An 18979-nucleotide genomic window follows, 5' to 3' on the forward strand; every position below is an offset into this window, starting at 1 on the left:
TACCCCCAGCGTGCGCGTGAGTGTCAGCGTGAAAATGTTAAAGTTTTTGGTGCAAGTTATTTCCTTTCTAATGTTTTTATCTACCATACTATTTTTTACTGATTACAATATACAAATACATATATTGCTTTAAAATGATTTGGATCAGACTTCACTGCAATGCTTTATAAAAAATATTATTAGACTCGTCTTTTAAAAACGATAAATGTATAAACAGGCGAGCATTGGGTGGCTTTGACACCACTCTGGTTCTTGTTGCAGTGGATCGACGGCCTTGAAATTGCAACACATGAAGGTGGACACCTACCCTTTGAAGCAGACATCAGTGGTGTATTATTTCAGGCAAAAGGACGGGAGCTGAGGTTAACTGTTGCTGTCAACAACACGTTAACACCAAATACTATTCCCCCTGGGCGCATAATCTACATGAATGACACCAGCCGGTAAGTGAAGGTAGAGATCAAAGATTGGGATATATTTTTTTTTGCATGAATGTCTTTTTCAGTAAGATATATATCTTTCCCAGATATCCCATTGGATACTTTGTGCAAGAAGTCGATTTTGACTTCTTCAACTATGCAGGTATTGATCGGCCAGTTTCCATCATCTGCTCCAGTCAAGTCTATATCCAAGACATTATGGTCACCACAACGTTTTCTGCTTCTGTCGGTAACCGTCTCTCCTGCCATTCTTCTCCCCTATCACCACCTGTAATTTTACACTTTTTTTATATCCTTTCACTGAACCTCTTTGTGGCACGGTTTTTATTATTTTTATTTTTAAATCTATTTTGCTCACCAGGTCACTTCATCAACTATTTTTATTACCTCCGCCAACGAAGGTGGACGTAGGTTATGTTTTCACCCCTGCCTGTTTGTCTGTTTGTCTGCTGTGAGCAGGACTTCTCAAAAGGTTATGAACGGATTCGGACTAACCTTTGTGGATGGGTTGGGTGTGGTACAAGGGCGAATTGATTCGATTTTGGTGAAAATCCGGATGCGAGAATTTTATAATTTTCATGGGACCAAAAACCACATGTCACATGATATTTCAAAAAGTTGTGGACGAGTTATGACAAAACAAGGTGGATGAGTTGGTTAGGTGACGAGAACAAGCCCATTCGATTTTGGTGAAGATCCAGATCCAGATCTGGCCTATCGGAAGTATACAAAACGTAAACTGTTCAGCATGGCGGAGGTATGCGCTCTACCAAGTCCCCTTCTAGTTTTACCCTGTATTCAGTGTTTCTCTCATCATTGTCTTTTCTTTTTCTTCATTTAATTTTTCTACCCCACTTTAAAAAAAAAATATTTTTAACTGTGATACAGCATGTTAATCTTATTCTCTTGCTTCAACTCCACTCTCGACATCTTCATTTTTATTTTTATTTTTATTTTATTTTCCTTTTCCCTGATTTTTCTGTCATCTCTTTATCTCTTGCCCATCAGATGTTAACATTTTTTTTTCTTGTAAAATGAGGAAGTTCAGAGATGAGCCAATTGTACCTGTCTGAAAATTTCAGATATTTAAATGTAGAAACTTCATCACAAACTTTCACCCAAACTCGTGCGAAAATGCTTTGAGCATGTATGACTGAACCCTCCCTAAATTTCCACCCGTCATCCTATCACGAACATCTCACCTTTCCTACTTTATTATTGCAATCTAAAAAAAAAGAAAATAAAAGCTATTCCTCTTTTGAATGATCTTTTCTGGATCTCACCCCAAAGGCTTTGTATTCTACAACATCTCCATTGCCGGTGGAACTGTGACCTCCATTTTTGTGGGTTTGAGAGACCCAAAAGGTCATCATGTTGCAGGAGATGCTGTTCTGCCAGACCACATCTGTCGTCCCTCTTTGCACTCATCTCTTTCTCCACATGGGCTTATCAAGGTTCCAAATGTCAGCCTGTGGTGGCCTGTTGGCCTCAACACCACCCCTGGACTTCTCTACACATTGGAGGTTCACCTTTCTTTCTATTTAACTGTTCTTCTCTGAAACATTAAAGTAGTTTATTCTTGTACTCCTGTTGACATGTTGGGCTGTGTATGTGCTCTCACCAACCCCTCCCCCCACTCTCCCACTCCCACACCACTCCCTGTCTGGTAGAGGAAGTTATTTTGATGATCTTTTATGATGCTGTCTTGCACGTCCTTGTTAGGTTCTTGTTTGCGGATTTGATGGAGAGAAAGATGTGGTTCGGCTCCAGTTTGGAATCCGGACAGTGAGTGTTGTTGGGAGTCGACTGCTCCTGAATGATCGTGAAATCTACCTGCACGGCTTAGGTCGCCATGAAGATGCAGATGTGAGAAAGAATGTTAAACCTGTTTGTGTGATTAATTTTAGAAAGGTACATGAAGCATCGCTCTGCATAAAATGGGTCTTGGTCCTTCAGGATGAATTTTATAAATCACTTTAATGGACAGCTTTTTAATGGTTGATACTTCAAAACACAATGCGAGTAAAAAATATTGATCCTGAAGGTAATTATCTTTGATATTTTTTTTTAACAGCAACACAGTTACGCAAATAAATGCTGGCTGAGAGCTTGGATAGGTGCCAAAGCTTTGGCCCGAGAGGGTTTGCATATAGTGTGCTACACTGTGGTATCTTAGCTCTGCACTAATAATACAAACCGACAGGCCGGGTCAGCTAAATCTCCACTTTGAAGGATGGTATGCTTTGTGAAGGTGTACTCTTGTTCTTGACAACACATGAAAATGACATTCAAAGGGGTAATGCAAACACATCAGCTGTCATATTACCTCGTCTGGTTCGTTCGCAGTGCTGCCACTGATGGTACCATGTGGTGGAAGAGACAATATGCTTCTAAGGTCCAAGATTTATAGTAGCTTCAACTTTGGCCTCTCCTTCACTCGGTTGCCCACGGAGCTTTTCCTGTTGAAATATGTATTGCCTGCGAGAAAATATCGGTATGCATGTTGCATCACAGTTAGGACCAATCCTCTGGGTGATCCAATTTGATGCAGCACTTGTAAAAAAAAACTACTGGAAAGTCTCTTAAATATTGATATGTTTGTGGGTTAGATGGAGGAACTTCATAGTAAAGATAGGAGTGTGTCGAGTAGCATGGCCTGTGGACGTGTAGGAGACATTTTGATGTAAATTAAGTAGGGAAACTGTGAGCTTAAGTGTTATGTGTCACCGAACGGGGGGCATCAGCAATCTCAATTATGAGGAGGAACTTTCACGACAGCTTCTGGGCCCTTAACGAAGGGACCATCCGCACGAACTACCTCCCGTACGTTTCCCACCCAGAAAACGACTGGGCACCATTTAGCGAGCTTCCCATGCAGGATGATACAGGTTTGATCGCCGAAACTCAAAAGAAACCACTTCTTGACCAGAAGCTCAGTGCCAGAATAAAGGAGGGATTTTTCTGTTGTTTTATCTCTTCCCCTTGTCCATTTTTGTAACTGTGTGTGGAGGCACCTCAATTAGGAATTTAGGTGACCTCACGTTTCATTATTTCCATTACAAACATTTGATTTATGTCCATTAAACCCCTATTCATTAAGATTGCTTGTGTCTGTATATTCGTTGTGTGTTCGAGTATAAATCCTAGTGCTTCCGTCGTGGTGAACACGTCTGGTACGTGCCTTTGCTGCCCTCCCGTCCCGCGTGCGCCATAATCTCCAAGGATCACGTGCTCTCCTCCAAGGGAAATCGTTTGGTTATTTGTCCAGGTCGGTCTTACCCCTCCCCCCCAATGGACACAACAATATAATTATTCCCATTGTTGCATTTTAAGTTATAACATGGAGTGGGGTTGCAATGCAGCAGTATTGATTAAAATTGCATCTTGAAATCCAGGCCAAAAATCAAATGTTTTTTTTCCAAAAAACCCCCAAAAATCAAATCAAATTTCTTTTCAAAGGTGTCATCATCATCATCGATCTTTTTAGTGCCAGAGGTCCCTTGATGATCATTTTCATGGATGGATTTCACAAGGTTGCATCAAGAGAAAGGGGTGACATTAAGGAGGGAATTAATGTTGAGGATTCTGTATGGGTAGAGATTGTAAAAACAGTAAGATACTGGTAGGATGCTTTTATAGGGCTCTGGGTGGGAAGGAAGGAGGAGTACATGAAGAAATCAAAAGGGCATGTGGTAAGGGAAGAGTATTGATTACGGGGGATTTTAACTTGCCGGAGATAGATTGGGTCCAGGAACAGGGAAAGGGCAGAGCAGATGAGGATTTCCTAGTTTTAGTCCAGGATTGCTTTTTAACCCAGTTTGTAGATAAGCCCATGAGGGGGAGTGCAGTGTCAGACATCATTTTAAGTAACAGTCCCAAAATGGTGGAGTAGGTGGAGGTTGGTGAGCATTTAGGAGCAACTGATCATAACATTGTGTGTGAAAAGATTCAGTTACAGTTCAAGATAGTAGAGTAAAGCTGTTAGATTTCAGGAAGGCAAACTTTGAGGGTATGAGGAGAGAGTTGGGTGATGTCGATTAAGCGAAGCTAACAACAGGACAATCGGCATCAGAGAAATGGGAAACCTTCAAGGAGCAAATGTGTAGAGCGCAGAGTAAGTACATTCCAATGAGGTGTAAAACTATAAGCAGAAAAAGGCCAGGGTGGTTGAGTCGTGAGATAAGGAATGCTATGAAGGAGAATTAGAAAGGATTTATGAGGTGTAAAATAACAGGACTGGAGTTAGATTTATATCACTATCGGAGTAAACAGAGGCAAATTAAGAAAATAACTCAGAAAGTCAAATAAGAGTATGAGAAGGACGTGGTTAAGAATATTAAACATAATAGCAAGGTATTCTTTAAGTATATCGGGAAAAAATCAGGTTAGGACCAGTGTGGGCCCATTGAGGAATATCACCGGGAGAGTGGTTAGTGATGAAAGTGAGATAGCAGGATTATTAAACAGGTATTTTTCTTCAACTTTTACACAAAAACAGTCAGGAGAATTGCCAATATCTGAGACTCTCAGCCTGATAGTATCCATAAAGGAGGTGAGGAAGGGCTTTTACAGAAGATCCAGGTTGGAGCGGAGGAAGTAAAGGAACAGCTCGGAAATCCAAGAGTAGATAAGTCTCTGGGGCTCAATAATATGCACTCGAGAGTGTTGAGGGAGGTGGCTGAGCAGGTAAGCGAGATGTTAATGGATATTTTCAATAGTTCACTGGAGTCAGGACAGGTACTGGAGGATTGGAGAATAGCAAATTTAACACCATTATTTAATAAAGGATCCAGAGAAGAATTTTGGAAACTATAGACCTGTTAGTTTGACTTAATTTGTGGGGAAGGTGTTGGAGACATTAATGAAGGACCAGATGAGAAACCATTTAAATTCATATAAACTAATTAAAGGTAGTCGTCATGGGTCTACCAAAGGTAGTTCCTGTCTCACAAATCCTTTAGAGTTCTATGAAGCAGTGTCTGATTGGGTGGATGAGGGAAAGGCAGTGGACATAGTATATCTAAACTTTAAGAAGGCATTTGACAAGGTACCACTTCGGAGGTTGTTAGCCAAAGTGAGGGCTTGTGGAGTGGCTGGTCAGGTGGCTAATTGGATTGCAAACTGGTTTAGTGATGGGAAGCAAAGAGTGGCTGTGAGTGGGAGGATGTTTTGCTGGGAGGATGTAAGTAGCGGGGTACCTCAGGGATCAGTACTCGGACCATTACTATTCATTATTTACATCATTGATTTTGATAATGGGGTGAAGAGGAGGCTTTCCAAATTTGCAGATGACACAAAGTTTGGAGGTGAGGCGGACAGGAGAAGGGGTGGTGAACAGATTCAGGAAATAGTGTTGCAGCATAGCAAACCTGTTGTGCATTTTGTGATACAAGCACCAAATTTGGCACAAATGTACATTAATATGTTGCGAACATTTTCAGATATTGGGCCACTTGAAATTCTCTCTTTATGTCCGCCATATTGGATTTCAAAATGGCCGCCACTTGAAATCTACATTTGCTATTATCTATGGACGTAATGCAGCTATTGACTTGATTCTGGTATCTAAATGTATGTTTTTGGGGGCAAGGAATCCAATGGTACCATTTTCAACTTAATATTATCTATCACAGTCTGTTATATAATTTTATTTGGAAATTATCTGGGATTGGATTCAACACAATACTTTGAAAAGAATGTCTTAGTTCTGTAAATATAAATAAATAAATAAACCATACTAAATCACGAGTAACAACTCAGACAAGCTCATATATACTGGCAGTCTAAAATATAAATTCATATCCCGTTAGGAAACAAAGTGACCCATTTATTTGTGTTTTTCATATGCATATTTTATGTAACATTACATTCATATTGTCAATAAATACCAAACATGCATAATCCCCGTTTCCTAGACCCTTTAAGCCATCTTTTGTGTTTCTGGAGTACAGAAATTTCTTGTATAGGCTTCCATCTGTCTTGTTTCCTTAACAATGCACTGTAGCATGTCTTTAACAATGTTTACAAACATGACTCCACTACATGTCTTTAATCACAGCGCTGACCCAAATAAAAGAGTAGAGAGGCTGCATGTGTGTTGACCCACATCAACTGTGTTCTTTGTGTGTGGCTGTGTTTAAATCACCTTGTGACTCCACATAAATGAGTTGATTACATACAATCTGGGCTCAGCGAGACAACATTGTGTGGTCAGCAATGAAGACAAGAGTCTGAATTACATGTATGCAAAAGACCTTGTGAATCAGTGAAGCAAATACACGGGTAAGCATGAATTAAATCTAGGGCATGATATAATTTCCATGATGTTTACCTCTACACTCAATGGTGGAAGGAGGTAACGTTTTGATCCGTAACAACCTGAAGGTGTTCAGCACTTCCACTCCAAGAAGCCAGAGCATAGGTCAGCAACAGCTCGCCTCCATCAAGAATGACTGTGAACTCTTCGCGCGCCTGTACATTGGCTGCAAGACGAGGGATGGAAACCTTGAGGAGTTATTTTGTCACGAGAATCAGGCATGTCCTCCTGCATTGTCTGATGGTGGAAGCCTCTGCACTGGTACCAAGAGTGATCTCCTCACATGCTTGGAAGAAGTCTCTGACGCAAAGACAGAGACTCCTGTCACGACCTGTATTGTGCTTGATGGAGCAGCCATCGTCCAGATGCTGAAGCCGGCTGCATCAAAGACCTTTGAAGAGTATGCACAACAGATCTTCATCCCATATATGTCCACGAAGCTGCAAACAGTGTCATGCCTGGATCTGGTCTGGGATACTTACCTTGCTGATTCACTGAAAGGTAGTACACGTGCAAAGTGGGGACAAGGTGTGCGGAGACGTGTGGTGGCTGCCGCAGCCATACCCGGAAACTGGCAGAACTTCCTACGAGTGGACAGCAACAAGACCGAGCTGATCAGGTTCCTCTCAGCAGCTCTCATGGAATGGTTTGACCAGGAGGACAAGCAACTCCTCATTGCTGATGGAGAGGCAGTGCTCAGCAAGCCACTACTGCCAGATCTGACTTCACTCGCCCCATGTAACCATGAAGAAGCCGATAGTCGGATGTTGCTGCATGCATCTCACGCAGTCCAGCATGGACACCATGCAATACTCATCCGGACTGTAGACACCGATGTTGTGGTGCTGGCAGTGTCCCCGGCACAGGAGTTGCAACCAGAAGACAAACTGTGGCTGGCATTCAGAACAGGCCAGAGGTTCCGATACCTAGTAGCACATGAAATAGCAGCTGGATTGGGACGAGAGAAGGCTCGTGCACTGCCAATGTTCCACGCTCTAACTGGATGTGACACTGTGTCTAGTTTTCATAGACATGGCAAGAAGACTGCGTGGGCAGTCTGGACGGTACTGCCAGAACTCACTGAGGCACTGCTGCTGCTGCTGTTCTCTGCACCTCGTGACATACCAGACGATGCAACGCGCATCATCGAGAGGTTCGTGATCCTGTTGTATGATCAAATGCACAGCAAATGCACAGACATTGACAAGGCCAGGAGGAAACTCTTCACAAGGAAGAACAATGTGCAGCTCATCCCTCCAACGAAGGCAGCTCTGGAGGAACATGTCAAGAGGGCAGTGTATCAAGGTGGACATGTGTGGGGTCAGATACTGCTGCCAGCACCAGAGCTCCCTCCACCAACCAACTGGGGTTGGTCAAGGACTGGAGAAGGAGAGTACACACCTTACTGGACCAGGCTAACTGAGGCAGCTCACAGCTGCATTGAGCTGGTTTCTTGCAAGTGCAAGAAAGGGTGTGTGAGGCGCTGCAAGTGCAAAAAGGCTGCCCTTCAGTGCACAGCCCTCTGTGTGTGTGAAGGGGACTGCACATGACGATGAGTCAACAACATACATGTACTTGTGGCAATGCTGAACTTGTTAACATGACACTGTTTATGTACACGTATCTTCAGTACCGGTATATACCTAGCCTCAGATACCAGTACACCTAGCCTCAAATACTAGACCATGTAGCATGTCAGTATTATACCCAAGACATTTACAGAACTAAGACATTCTTTTCAAAGTATTGTGTTGAATCCAATATTTGCCTAGATAATTTCCAAATAAAATTATATAACAGACTGTGATAGATAATATTAAGTTGAAAATGGTACCATTGGATTCCTTGCCCCCAAAAACATACATTGAGATACCAGAATCAAGTCAATAGCTGCATTACATCCAGGGATAATAGCAAATGTAGATTTCAAGTGGTGGCCATTTTGAAATCCAATATGGCGGACATAAAGAGAGAATTTCAAGTGGCCCAATATCTGAAAATGTTCGCAACATATTAATGTACATTTGTGCCAAATTTGGTGCTTGTATCACAAAATGCACAAATCTTTTGAATATTTGGGCTAAGCCGCCCCACTAAAAGTATTGATACTTACATAGATTGGGCAAAAGTTTGGCAGATGGAATTTAACCTGAGCAAGTGTAAGGTGTTGGGGATGGGAAAGAACAATGAAAATGGAGATTACAGGATGCAAGGGGTAATTTTGGAGCGTGTCACACAGGAGAAGGATCTGGGGGTGGTAATAGATATGGGAGGTAAGCAGGCAGCAGAATGCCAGGCAGCTATAGGTAAAGCAAATGGGGTTTTAGGCTGTATTCGGAGGGGGATCAATTATAAATCAAAAGAAGTGGTGTTAATATTGGACAGGAATTTAGTGAGGGCACATGTAGAATATTGTGTGTAGTTTTGGTCACAACTTTGGAAGGACATAGATGCCATAGAGAGGGTTCAGGGCAGGGCTACTAGATTGATTCCGAACCTAGCTCGACTCAGCTATGAGGAGCGGCTGAAGGAGACAGGGCTTTATTCACTAGAAAGGAGGCGGTTACGAGGAGATATGATGGAGATGTTTAAGATAATGGAGGTATAAATAAAATACATGCAGAAGAACTATTCAGCAGAGTAGACAGTGATAGGACCAGCGACCATAGCCTGAGAGTAAAGAGGAGAGTTAAGACGGTAGTACGGCAGCGGTCTTTTACTCAGAGAGTAGTTAATGCATGGAATGGTCTCCCTGGAAAGGTAGCGGCAGTAGAACAGGAGATAAGTTTAAATTGGAATTACATGGGAACCTGGAAGTTATGGAGACAGAGGGGTATCGGGATGTTGGCAGGACTTTTAGGTAGCTTGAGCATTGATGGGTGATTGTGTACATGTGTTCTGAGTGCTGTTGGTGGGGTTCTCGTCAAGAGGTGTTGTGTGATTGATGTGTGTTTTTTTACCCAAGCCCATGCCCCCTCCCCTGAAAAGAAGGGGGGGGGAACAAAATAAACTACAAAAACAACACAAAAAACACTTCATTACAAGACATTTTGCATTTTCTTTTTCGATCTTGTGTGGATAAATTGGTGTGATGTTGATGTGGTGCAGGCATGATGGGCTGAATGGCCTCCACCTGTGCCTAATTAAAAGATTTTTTTTTTAAAGGTACATTTATGCAGTACTGTATTTCGCCTTATTTTAAAACTAAAATACACTTTTAAAATCCAGTTTAGTTTCTTCCTTTTCTTTCTTCCAAAATGTTTTTCTTCCAAAAAATATTTCCTCGACTGCAGGAGTTTGGAGGCTGTCAAAAGAATATCTTTTGACATTAAAGAGAGCAATTTTGTTCTTCACCTGCAAATCACGAGAAGGCAGAGTGAAACAAACTGTTCTTTGTTGTATTTTTGTGGTGACTCTTCAGAGCAACGTGCACATAAAGTTGGTACGAGGTTGTGGGATGACAAAGTTGACCTTATTTTTTCTTTGTTTGTAGCTCCGCGGGCGAGGTTATGATGCAGTTACGATGGTGAAGGATGCCTCATTGCTCGGCTGGTTGGGAGCCAATGCGTTTCGTACCAGTCATTACCCCTATTCTGAGCAAACTTTAGACATGGCTGATCGCCAAGGGATCCTGGTCATATCGGAAGCACCAGCAGTCGGGCTAGTGACTGTGTAAGTTTATTTATTATAGGCAAGCCAGTTGGAACATCACAATACTGTTTCTCAGTTTCTCAGACAATATGTTTTTCTTTCATTTAATTTCAACAAATGGATATTGAGAAGTATGTTTGAAACTTTTTTTTGATGATATACAGATGTATACTAGCATGTGAAAGGTTGATGTTGAGTCTTAAATTATTTCTTTGAAACAAGAAAGGAATTTCATTGAATAACTAGAAAGGCAATCGGTCGAGCGCATACCTGCACTAGGCTGAACAGTTGACGTTTTGTATCCCACTGAGAGGCCAGAGATCTGAATCTGGACCTTAACCAACAGCTTGTTCTTATTGCTTAATCAACCCATCCACCTAGTTTTGTCATAACCCATTTGAAATATAATACGATATATTGCTTTTGGCCCCATCTCTCAATGGTGAAGAAGAAAAAAATTCTAGTTTCTGGATCCGAATCTTCACCAAAATCTTATCATTTCATCCATGTCACACACCCAATCTGTCCAATTTCGTCTGAATCCGTCCACAATGTTTTGAGATGTCCTGCTCACAGACAGATAGACAGACAGGGGTGAAAACATAACCTCCACCCAGCTTCAGTGGTGGAGGTAATGATAAAACATTTCAAATTTGATGACAAACATTTCCAGTACTTCTGAACAAAAAGTTCCAAAGGAAAATAAGTTCACTTTTTGAATGACGCTTTGATGACCTGAACACTGTGTTACCAAAATGTTATGACACTTGAAGCTTCTTACCAAATCTTACCAAACTGAACCATCTAAGATATTTTACCAAAAGATGAGGAAATTATACATACATGACAACTGTTTCAGCTTCCTGCTCATAGAACATGCATATCATTGTCGATTCCTATCCATCATTGTCTGGTTGTTTTTTTTTTGTGTGTTGTTGACTAGTTAATGTATTTTGCTGTCACGTGCCAGTAAGCTTCAGCATATGGCTGTCTTTGTTGAAGCTCACTATTTATCCCCATGCTTTTTGAAAAAAAAACAACTGGGGGATATTGCAATCGGCTACTCTGTCTGTCCGTCCGTCACGCTCTCTCCTCTTAACTAGTTATGCAGAAATTCATCAAATTTGGGAGTTATGATCAGTGAATGTCAAGAAGGTGCAAGAGTAGTACCATTTTTGGCCCCGAAACCTGTGGCCCTGGGGTGGGGTCAAAAGGTCAAATACCAAAAAATGCAATTACGGCCACGTTTTTAAACATTTTTTTTTTTTAGTGAAACTTTGTATATGCAATTAATATTAGAGGATGCATGAAATGTATGCCGATTATATATTTGGATTTGACATCCGGTTCATGCCTCGAGGAATCAGGACTTAGGGACACAGGGTGGGAATTTTTTTTTATTCAAAATTTGATATAGCCTCATTCCTGATGGAACTTTTTGCCATCTTTCAACTTTGCTTTAAGTGGAAAGCGTGGGGATTTGTGATTGTGCACCATTGACTTCGCTCAATTTTTTTTTTTTTGCTTCCATCATCATTTCCTTACTTCTCGCTTTTCTTTGCTTCCATCCAACCGAAATCTCCTTAACCTCCCATCCTCCTAAATTTTTTGATGGATAGTACAAGAGGATAATACTGTGTATAGGAGCTGTGATCAGCATTTCATCGTATTCCAGTGAACTCACCAATTTGAATATCCTATGCTCTAAGAGCATTTTGAATTGGCAACAATTGTAATTGGAATGAGGTAATAATTTTAAAATTCAATATATATTTTTTTAAAGTTGGAGCTATCACTTCCACTGTGGAGAACGTGGCAATTAATATTCAAGTTAATTTGCTCATGAGACTTTCCTACACATTGGGATCTACTCAAAGCCTTGAGGAATTGTCTCAGATTCACCCATTTATTTGAAAAGATTCCTTATGGCTGCAGTCTTCATGGAATATTTCGAAACTACAGGAACAGATAATGTGAATCTGGAATGATGGACAAGAAGTAGATGTAGTTCAGGCCTCCTTACTTGATGTTACTCATGGTGATGCACAGTAAACCCTCTTATTTTGCGAGTTCTGCATTTGCAAGTTTCATATATCCACGTATTGGTAAATGTATACTGGTTCTTAATTCGTGACCAATAGACCTCCAGTATTCTCAAGTTTGTGAGCCCCCATCATGCTCTCCCCACATCACTTCCCACCCATCCAACCTCTGACACCTGGGACATGAGGGGAGTGGGGGGTGGGGGGTCCACATATGTTGATACTGGACATTACTGTATTTGGTTCCCAAATTGGAAACACCTTGCTGCGCCACTTGTCTCACTATTGTGAACTTGTAATTGCCATTAACAATGGCCTCTAAACATAAGATGAGTGTGGAAAGTGAGTTTGCTCGAAAGAGGTGAAAGAAAGTGATGAATTTAAGCAAAACAGTGAATGTGTTAGACAGTCTGGTTATGGGTGCGAGTCCGTCCGCAGTGGACATGAATCATCCTTCTGACTTTGCCTTAACCCACCCGCCATTCTCTTCACCTCATCACCATCATCCTCAAATATTAATAAAAACACTGTTCTGTATTCTGTACAGTCATTTATTTTTTTCATTCATTCATTGTTCTTAAACATTTACCATTTCCCCCTATGTTCAGTCTGACCCAGGAACCTAACCTCCTCTTTCCCATTAATCCAAAGTATCCATATTCGCGAATTCTGTACTCACGAGGTTTTTCAAGAATGTAACGCTTACGGATACGGAGGGCCATGTGTAGATTGATCACTGTCCTCCATAAACACTTAATCTCCATTGAGTCCATTGGCATAATTTTTTTGTGAGTAATTAAATCTTTGGTTCATTTTACTGTGTTAAATTTTGTTTTTGTATGTCCATCATTGTCATGAGTTATTGAAAGCTCTGGCCAATTAGAATGTACAGTAAAGTATTATCCATCCATCCATCCATCCATTGGGACCATACTCTATGCAGAGCATTGGTGCTGCCTAAGCAGTGTCCTTGGCTATTGGGCACAATCCTGGGTGGGTCGCCACTCCGACACAGGAAACTAGCAAGCTGGCACTCATTTTGTCAACCTCAGAAGGATAACAGGCAGAGTCAACCCCACCTGGTATTAATTCAAGAGTAGAGTGGGATTTGAACTCAGGATCCTCGGATCCCAAGCCCACCACCCTAACCATTAAGCCAACACCAGGCATGTAAAGTATTATATGTGACTGGAGGTAGGTTTTAATTGCCATTTTGATACTCAATAGAAGTAATAGCTCTAATTTAAATAAAATACAGAAAAACACCCTCAGTCTATTGGAATTGGTCACATTAGAATTGGTGAAAGTAGTTTACATTGCTCCCTATTCTAATTAGAATTTTAACCTGAATTGATGAGACTCCAATGTATTCGCTGCGATTTTCCAGAGACAATTTTGGAAAAAGGAGTCTGGAGCAGCACTTGACGGCTCTACGTGAGTTGATTAATCGAGACCGAAATCATCCCTCAGTCATCATGTGGTCTTTGGCCAATGAACCAGCTTCTAACCTGCCAGTTGCAGAGAGTTATTTCAGGTACTTACTGCCAATTATAAAGAAGAATAAAGATGATGGATTGTTTTCTTACTACCCCTCTCACTTAAGGTTTTCTGTACTGTGTAGATCTTTCTGCGATAAATGTATTGGGTGTCGCCCTTGATTTTTGAGGCAAATTGTATTTATAAAAATAACATTTGCTAATACTGGACTTACTTAATTATTATAATGAATGTTGTGCAGACAGGTTATTGCAGAAGCACACAGATTGGATGATACACGTCCAGTTACTGTCGTACTCAATAAAGATGTATCCGTGGATAGAGTGGTAAGTTTTTTTTTATTTTTATTTTTTAATATCTAACTTCACTTTCCTGTGTTGGTTTGTCATAGGCGTAAATATGCATAAAATTAAGTGGAGCAATCTGGGAATCTTTATGTCATTTCGTTTTGTAGGGATTTTAATTGATTCAATGAGTGGATGGTTGTAACCACGAAGAGTACAATTTATATAGGCGATCTTGTTCCAAGAATGCAACACATTTTTCTGACACATCCCTTTATTTGGGCAGTGTATGGGAAACAGATCACTGCCTCGATCGTTCCCGAAAATAAAATTAAAAAAACAATAGGACCACTGGACCTGTAGCTTATCTGGACACTGTCCTAATGTTGTAACCCAAATTTGGTAGCATTCTGACGGGTGGGTCTAGAGAGGATTTTTAAAGGAATTAATGTGATTTTCCCAAAAGTTGACTTGGCCATTTTGGCACACTTCCGGTCATGTGATCCACATGACTTCCACAATATAATTAACATCCCTACCCTTCCATAATGTTGCAACCCAAATTTGTTAGCATTCTAACAGGTGGGTCTAGAGAAAAAGATTTTGGAAGGAATTTGCGTGACCGCCATTTTGACACACTTCCGGAAACATGATCAGCATCACCTCCACAATTTAACATGAGGACCATGTCCCATTGTTGTGACCCAAATTTAGTCGCATTCTGACTGGTGGGTCTGGAGAAAAAGGTTTTTAAAGGAATTTACTAAGTTGGCCATTTTAACCGGGCGTAGTGGTGTGCGCCTGTAATCCGGCTACTCGGAGGCTTGGGTTGGAGGATCGCTTGAGGACGGGTGCTCTGCTCTGCGCTGGGCCGCGTTATGAGAGGGTGTAGGGCAGCCCGGAATCATGGTGAAACCCAATCTATATCCCTGTGTCATAAGAGGCGACCAGGGTTGCGTCAGGAAGTGCATCTGGCGTAAAACCTGTGCCAAATCAGTGTGCGGATCATAACGGATGATCCGCTGTGGCGACCCCTAACGGGAGCAGCCGAAAGACTAACAACAACTAAGTTGGCCATTTTGACCTGCTTAAAGTCATGTGCCCAGAACGAGCTTTGCAATTCCTGTTACCAGTCAAGAGAGGAACGTTGCTGCAAAATTTCAGTCGGATCAGCCCGGCGGTCTGGCCGGAGAAATCAAAAAAGGAGATGGACGGATGGATGGTGCGTGATGACAATACCTTTTCTGGAATGTAAATTCCACATCAGCTAAAAATATGCCAGGTTACATACATGAAGCAAAAACCATGCATATTGCTTTTGTGCATTTACAATACATCATGGTTGTATGGCTCGGATAATTCCATTTTCACTGGGCAATAGCCTGACACCAAGGCTTGAAGCCTGAGACCAATATGTAGTGTTGCTCACACAAGGCCCATGATGCTAATTGGCTCCAACCTTTTGATATTTGATGATCCTTTTAACAGTCGTTTCGGTTGTTTTACACTGAACGGAAAACGTATAGGGAGGGGATGGTGGTTGTGAATATGACACTTCTGAAGATGTCTTGGGCTTAGCAAAATGGGGGACTTGTGATTTTTTTTTTCAGGTTACAATTATGGGTTGAGTCAGGCCAGCTGTCCAAGCAAGCTGGAAAGAGTGGACATACATACATACATACATACATACAAACATACAGTGGCCTGCAAAAGTATTCACCCCATCCCAATAATGCCACATTCAGATGAATCACGAATTATGTGGAAACAATTTTACCAAATGAACTTTTTATTCATAACCGAAGAGATCAAACTGAACACTGTAATAGTTGAAGGGGGTTATATTGCCAGGAATACCTGCAAAAAGCACTTTCAAATCACAATTCACTGGTGTGTAACCTCTTCATTGGTTCTTCCACTTGGTGGAAGTACCTTTTGTAGCAATGACTTTTTGGGTCGGTCTCTATCAGCTTTGCACAGTGAGATGGTGAAATATTTGCCCATTGTTCATGTGAAAATTGCTCTAGTTCTGCTTAGTGCCAAGCTTGATGGGATGGACTGCAATCTTCAAGTCTCACCAAAAATGTTCAATTGGGTTCAAGTTAGGGCTTTGACAAGGCCACTCAACAACATTATTTACTCCTTATTCAGCCACTGCAGTGTGGCTTTAGCTTTGTTCTTCGGATTATTGTCCTGAAATGTGAATCTCCTACCCAGTTTCAGATTCATGGCTGACTCGAGCAGGTTTTCATCAAAGATTCTCCTGTACAGGTGACCCTCTGTAGAACACGTTATGAAAATGCATTTTCACTACAGCGTGGATTTCATTCAACAATAACAACAACCGCACTCCATTATCTTGTGCGAGTCATTTGTGCTCCGTCATTCTGAGTGAGTTGTTCACTCACAGCGGCCGAAACGATGGCTGCAAAGCATGTAACAAGTAGCATTGGAGATAATGATCCAGTGAAGAAAAAGTCAAGAAAGTCTTATTCAGTGGAGGTGAAATTAAGAGTTTTAGCTCGGTTTGATAGAGGTGAGCACAACATTGATATTCAAGGAGAGATGGGACTTTGTGATTCTATAGTGAGAACCATTCATGATAATTGTGATAAAATCCATAACAGCATTCAGACAACAACGCATCTTATTGTAACTAGAACTGCAAGATCTCGGCCTGATGCTATTGAGAAAATGGAGAAGATGCTGACCACATGGATGGAGCATCAGAACCAACAGAACATGCCATTGTTTGGAATGGTCATTCGACAGAATGTGAGGAGTTTGTATGGCAATCTTACCAAGGATACAAATGATCCAGTACTTTTTGCTGCCAGCCATGGGTGGTTTGAGCATTTCAAGAGTCACCATGTGTTCCACAATCTCAAGTTGACTGGGGAAGCTGCTGCTGCAGATCATACTGCTGCCAAACAATTTCCAGCCGTCTTCAAATCAGTGATTGCAGATGAAGGTTACACACCAAGCCAGGTGTTTACCCTCGATGAAACTGGACTTTATTGGAAACACATGCCCAGCTGCACTTTCATCTCCATCAACTCTGTCCTGAGAGAGGCACAGAGGCTGAAGTCAGCGAAGTAAGGCAACAGATTGTGGACATGGCCCTGCAAGTGGGATTTGAGGAGGTCGACGAAGATGATGATGAGGATTTGCTTCTCTCACACAGGGTGGAGCTGAGCAATGAAGATCTTCTGGCTCTGTAGGAGGAGTGCATCAGACAGGAATCGGAATCAAGTCTTGAGGAGGTTGTTCCTGTTAAAACCCTCACACCGAAGGTCATGGGTAAAGGTATCAAATTGGTCGATGAAGCCATGGCCATCTTTGCTGAACATGATCCCGACTGCATGAGAAGTTCCAAAGTGTGCAGGGAGATGGAGAATGTCCTGCAATGTTATACAAGGAGGTCAACAAACAGAATATGAAGGCAGCCACTCGAGTCTCCATTAAGAAGTTCTTCAAAAAAAATCCCAAGCGAATCAGCCTCCATTTCATCTTCTGAGCCTTCAACCTCAACTCAACAACTTGCCACAAGCAATATGTACTGTATCAAACCCAAATCATGGAAACACTTCTTAAAAAGTAAGTCATTTTAATATTTTTTATTTGTTATATGTTTTATTTATGCAGTTTCCTGTTTGTTTGTTTTTGAGGTTTTTATGTAGGTCTTCAACCTTAAAAGGTTGAACTCTTCCCCAATTGGAACATGTTTGAATTCATACAAGTTTAAATATTGTCCCATAACACGTTTTCCGATAACACGGAGTTTCGCGGGAACGCATCCCCCGCTTATACGAGGGTCACATGTACTTTGCACCGTCCATTGTCCCTTCTATCCTGACAAGCTTGTCGGTCCCTCTGAAGAAAATCAGCCCCATAACATGATGCTGCCACCACCATGCTTGACAATAGGGATGGTGTTGAATGGGTGATGTGCAGTGTTCGGCCTGTGCCAGACATAATGCTTTGAATTTAAATGAAAAAGTTCAATTTTTGTCTCGTCTGACCACAAAACGCTTCTTCACATGCCGGCAGTATCATTAAGATGCTTTTTCACGAACTCCATACGAGCTTTTAGATGTGCCTTTTTCAATAATGGCTTTTTTATTGCCACCTATCCATATCAGCCAATAGTGGGGCAGATAACAGCAATTTTTGAGAGGAATCGTGCAAATGATGATACAAGCATCAAATTTGGCACATTTGTTCTCCAGGGGATTCTAATCAAATCTGCCTGATTGGCCATTTGAAAATCCAAATTTTGAAAAATTTGAAGAAAAAAAAACTTCAAAAAAGTCAAGATCACGAATCAATGTTGGATGCTGGCTGAGATTGGTGAATGTTTCAGAAACATCATCAAAGACGTTCCAAGTCTGCCATGCAGTTTTCTTCCCTTTACCGCGGAAGGCAGACACGACGTCACATCCAGTGAATGCATGGAAGTATGGGATCCCTCTAGCTTTCTCAGGCCCTACTGCAGAAACTACCTCATGGACTGGAATCCACCATGCCTTGGCTCCTTGGCCAAAGGCAATCCACATGTTCTCAAGACCTAGTTCCTGTAAGGATGGCAGTACAGATATTGCTATGACTGGTACGTCCGTGTCATTAGCCTTAATGATAATGGACTTGCTACCATCCGTCCTTGCATCCCTGGCGGGTACAAATATTCGAGTGTCAGCTTTTTCATGACAACATGGAGACACAGCATCCAGTAACTTCCTTGTGTTGCTA

General features: G+C 41.5%; 1 protein-coding gene across 2 annotated transcripts in view; it reads left to right on the forward strand.

The window, feature by feature from the left end:
* Positions 1 to 18979, forward strand: part of GUSB (glucuronidase beta) — a 60291-nt gene that overhangs the window by 19136 nt on the left and 22176 nt on the right. Inside the window, exons 3-10 of one of the 2 annotated variants that reach the window (XM_085850526.1) lie at positions 262 to 443; positions 527 to 669; positions 1731 to 1963; positions 2163 to 2306; positions 10250 to 10428; positions 13837 to 13983; positions 14192 to 14272; positions 15841 to 16884. In XM_085850526.1, coding sequence (XP_085706652.1) covers positions 262 to 443; positions 527 to 669; positions 1731 to 1963; positions 2163 to 2306; positions 10250 to 10428; positions 13837 to 13983; positions 14192 to 14272; positions 15841 to 15979 — 1248 coding nt within the window. In that variant the 3' untranslated portion in view covers positions 15980 to 16884. Of the gene's footprint in view, positions 1 to 261; positions 444 to 526; positions 670 to 1730; positions 1964 to 2162; positions 2307 to 10249; positions 10429 to 13836; positions 13984 to 14187; positions 14273 to 15840; positions 16885 to 18979 lie in introns of those variants that run through there. The other variant, XM_085850525.1, reaches the window with a different exon arrangement.

This window comes from Eptatretus burgeri, chromosome 12 (assembly GCF_056783735.1).
Source record: "Eptatretus burgeri isolate ZD-2024b chromosome 12, Ebu_testis_v1, whole genome shotgun sequence".
Classification (NCBI taxonomy): domain Eukaryota; kingdom Metazoa; phylum Chordata; class Myxini; order Myxiniformes; family Myxinidae; genus Eptatretus; species Eptatretus burgeri.